Source organism: Condylura cristata, unplaced genomic scaffold (genome assembly GCF_000260355.1).
Source record: "Condylura cristata isolate star-nosed mole 26May11 unplaced genomic scaffold, ConCri1.0 scaffold00011, whole genome shotgun sequence".
NCBI classification, from domain to species: domain Eukaryota; kingdom Metazoa; phylum Chordata; class Mammalia; order Eulipotyphla; family Talpidae; genus Condylura; species Condylura cristata.
The window spans coordinates 18,915,550-18,919,181 of NW_004567112.1; the positions used below are offsets into that span (position 1 = coordinate 18,915,550).

At 55.7% G+C, this 3,632-nt stretch overlaps 1 protein-coding gene across 1 annotated transcript in view; it reads right to left on the reverse strand.

Moving 5' to 3' along the window:
- Positions 1-2,507, reverse strand: part of NKX2-3 (NK2 homeobox 3) — a 2,866-nt gene extending 359 nt beyond the window's left edge. Inside the window, exons 1-2 of the mRNA XM_004681016.1 lie at positions 1,958-2,507; positions 4-426 (exon numbers count right to left, since the gene is read on the reverse strand). Coding sequence (XP_004681073.1) covers positions 4-426; positions 1,958-2,309 — 775 coding nt within the window. The 5' untranslated portion in view covers positions 2,310-2,507. The remainder of the gene's footprint in view (positions 1-3; positions 427-1,957) is intronic.
- Positions 2,508-3,632: the final 1,125 nt, after the last annotated feature.

Consider the following 3,632-nt stretch of genomic DNA (forward strand, 5'->3'; position numbering starts at 1 on the left):
AGCTGTTGTAGGAGTAGGCGCCGGCGCCCACGCTGTAGGGCGCCCCGTACGCTTGAGCGCCCGGCGTGACGCACGGCTTGCCGTCCCGCACCAGCACCGGCACAGCCACGCGGCGCGGCGGCGGCGGGGGCGCGTGTGCGCCCAGCTCCAGGGACTTGTCCTGCCGCTGTCTCTTGCACTTGTACCTGCGATTCTGGAACCAGATCTTCACCTGCGTGGACGTGAGCTTCAGGCTGCTGGCGAGGTGCTCGCGCTCGGGCGCCGACAGGTACCGCTGCTGCTTGAACCTGCGTTCCAGCTCGAAGACCTGGGCTTGCGAGAAGAGGACCCGCGGCTTCCGGCGACTGCGCGGCTTGGGCCTCTCGCTCTCCTCCGCCGCCTTACCGTCTCCCACCACCTCCGCCGGCTTCTTCAGCTGGCAGCTTTCTGCGGAAGAAGCAAAACAACAGCGTCCCGAAACTGCTCCCGGCCTCAAAGCGGCTCTGGTCCCGAAGAACCTTGGCCTGGGTCGGTGACTGCCGGGAGCATGCGGTAGTAAAGGCCTGGGCATTTGGCAAACTTCGTGGTTCCTGCAGCCATGGGACCCTGCGACAGCCCAAGTACCCTGAGGTCGCCCTCGGCGGGCTGAGGCGCAGTCCACGGGGAGGGGTAGTTAGTGCGTTCTACTTAGAACTTGAGCATCTGAGAGAACAGAGATAACCCTGTATTCAGTGTGCGCCGCGGCTTGGCGTGCTAATGACTATTTTCAGGATGAAAGTTTACAACGACATAACAACTACAATACTTGCAAGCTCCTTTGCCTTCCTTTCTGCCGCTGATGGCTGAAGGTGTGGGGCATGTTGGTTTTGGGGGCCGGTATGCCTGGTGGGTTGTGCAGAAATCTTTGTTGGAAACATCTGAATGTAACTGTATTGCTTAGAGGCTATTTTTTGCTTTTAAAGGACTACATGCCCACAGCTAAATGTCAGCCGTGATGATGACTGTGTTACTTTAGAAAGAAAAGGAAATCTGACGGACTGACTGACAGATTTAGACAATTTCATGCGGAATTTTAGGCCCAGGGGAGCTGTCAGAGATTAGGCCTTGACTTCCACTACATCGAGCCACCTCTAGGAAAACGATTCTTTGACTTTGTCCCTTCAGAAACAAACACTTCCTTGGGGGCTTTATTCAGTTACCCGATTTCCCTACTCAATTCATTTCCCACTGGATGTGAGCAGAGAGCACTCTGGGTGCATTTTTCTCTCGGCCTTCAGCCTCAAGCCTGGGACACAAAGCAAAAACGTTACAATTTTTTTAAAAGGCCAGTGCCTTAGGGATGTGAGTACCACACCCGCAGGGAATGAGCTGTTTCCTCGCACTTTACTACAATCCCCTTCCACTCAGACCCGAACCTTTTCGAGGAAGCTGAGCTGCAAGCAAAGAAGTGAGGAAACCACCCAGCTGGTCTCCACCAAAGTTGCTGAGCTCTGAGGGACTCCACGCACCGAACCAGCTAGCACCAGCTAGCACCAGCTAGCACCATTTCCCCACCCCATCCCCCTCGGAGAAGACGGATGGCCGCCCTGGTATCAGAGAAGTTATGCCAGGAAGAAAGTGGAAACGGTCCTGGCTCCTGTCCCTCTAGCTCTTGGGAAGAAGAAAAAATACTGTGAGTTCTAGGGATCCAGCAGCTAAGCCCCTGTGCCTGATCACCAGGAGCAGCAATAACTATTTTCTCTTCTCTCAGAGGCTGTAGTGTCTCCCTCAGTCATGGGGGGAGTAGTTGTCAGGGGTCACCTCGTCCTTCTCCCTCCACCCCGGCTCCCTTGCAGGCACCTGCGCTTTGACCAGTACGGAAGCATGACCACCACAGGTTAAGGGGCGACAGCCTGCTAGCAAGGTTTGCGGGCTGTTTGCTGGCGCTCCGCCATTTCTCCAGGTTTGGGGGCGCGTTTCCTTTCTCCCCTCTACTCACTTTGGCTCCGGTCTCTCACTGCCTCGGGCTCCTCTTCATGTTCCTTGGGCCCACTGCAGGAGTCTCGCAGGACCGTGTTAACATAGCTTTGGGGACAGAGTCCCGAATCCCCGTGGTCATCGGCTGCAGAAAAATAGGCCAATTTCTCGCCCTCTTCTTCCTCATCCTCCTCCCCTTCGTCAGAAAACTGTGTTCCCTCGGCGGCAGCCAGCATGCAGGGCGCCGAGTGGAAGTGGTGCTCCAAGTCCGCCTGCAAGTGCGCGCCGTGGAAGTGCTGTTGCTGTTGCTGCTCCAGATTCAAAATGTCTTTTACTGAGAAAGGGGTGGAGGTGACCGGGCTTGGTAACATCATCAGGGCCACTTAATCGTCCAGTCCAAATAATAAATCCCGGCGGGGGCGGGAGGCAGCGCGTCGGCTCCAGCTCTCCTTCTGGACTCCGCCGCAGCAGCCGCGTAAAGCTTTTGACAGACGCGGTCCTGCTCCAGTCTAAATCGCCTCCATTGGCCCAGACTTGGGGGTCTGGGTTTTGTTACAGCCACTGCAGGGACTGGGGCCGGGGCTGCGAAGCCTGTGTCCCCGGGTCGTGCGTCACGTCGGGGGCGGGGCTTTCGCCTCGGCCTCCTTCCCTATTGGTTCTGGTTCACATGGACCACGCCCCCCGCATCCTCGAAGGGGTTGCTGTGGCGCTACCAGAAATAGACAAGGACTAGTATAGAGTCGACAAGTCCAAGTCGCTGTGGACCAGGCTGCAGTGCCCCGAGTGCCTGAGCCACCGATTCCCACTCCGCCTGGCCGCACCGTCCCGGTCTGAGCCAGCTCTGGGAGGCTGTCTGTCGGCGAACCAATTGCCGGGAAGGATAGCCCGCCCAGGAAAGCGGCTTTTCCAGCTGTTGCGGGGGCAGAAAACTTCCTGGCTTGTAAATACGGGCGCTGGATCCTCCAGGAGATGGAATGTTTTACATATGCTTGGTTGGGCGACGTGTCCGTTTCGCCTCGCCTCGTTGATTTTGCGCAAGCTGTTCCCTGCACTCGAAACGTCTTCCCCACTTCTCTCCACTCATTAGCCGAAAGCTTTCTTCAAGGCTCTGTTCAAATACCACCTCTTCCAAGGAAGCACTCCCTTGATCTCCTAGCCGGAAGTCCTCTCTCCCAGTCTGAAATTGCAGCACGAGTTAGTTAAAGGACAATCCAGTCACTTATTTCCCATCTAGCTCTACAGCTCTATTGACTGCCTGATCTCTCCAGGCAGACTATGAGGTTCCCCTCCTCCTTCCCAGGGCAAGATCCCGGTTGCTTTTGCCCCTGCAGTTTTTGCAGCAGCTGCACTAAGCAGGTCTGTGAGAGACAGGAACTATGAGGTTATAAATGAACTTTGTTGTCTGACAGCTCTTGGTTCAAATCCTGGCCTGGTTAGTATATGGCCTGGGGCTTTTCTAAACCTCAGTTTCTTTGTCTACAAAAAGGAGACAGTAATACCTTCTTGAGGTTGTTGCCAGGGATAAATGAGGCAAAACAGGCTTGGAGCTTAGTGCAAGGCCCTGTACATGCGAAGTGCCTGAACATATCACCCACTGCTGTTCCACGCCAGAGGCTCAGAGTGTTTGTTGACTGCATTGGTGATGACCCCGCTGGCGTGTTGCACATATTGGGTACTTCCATATGCTTTTGAGAGCA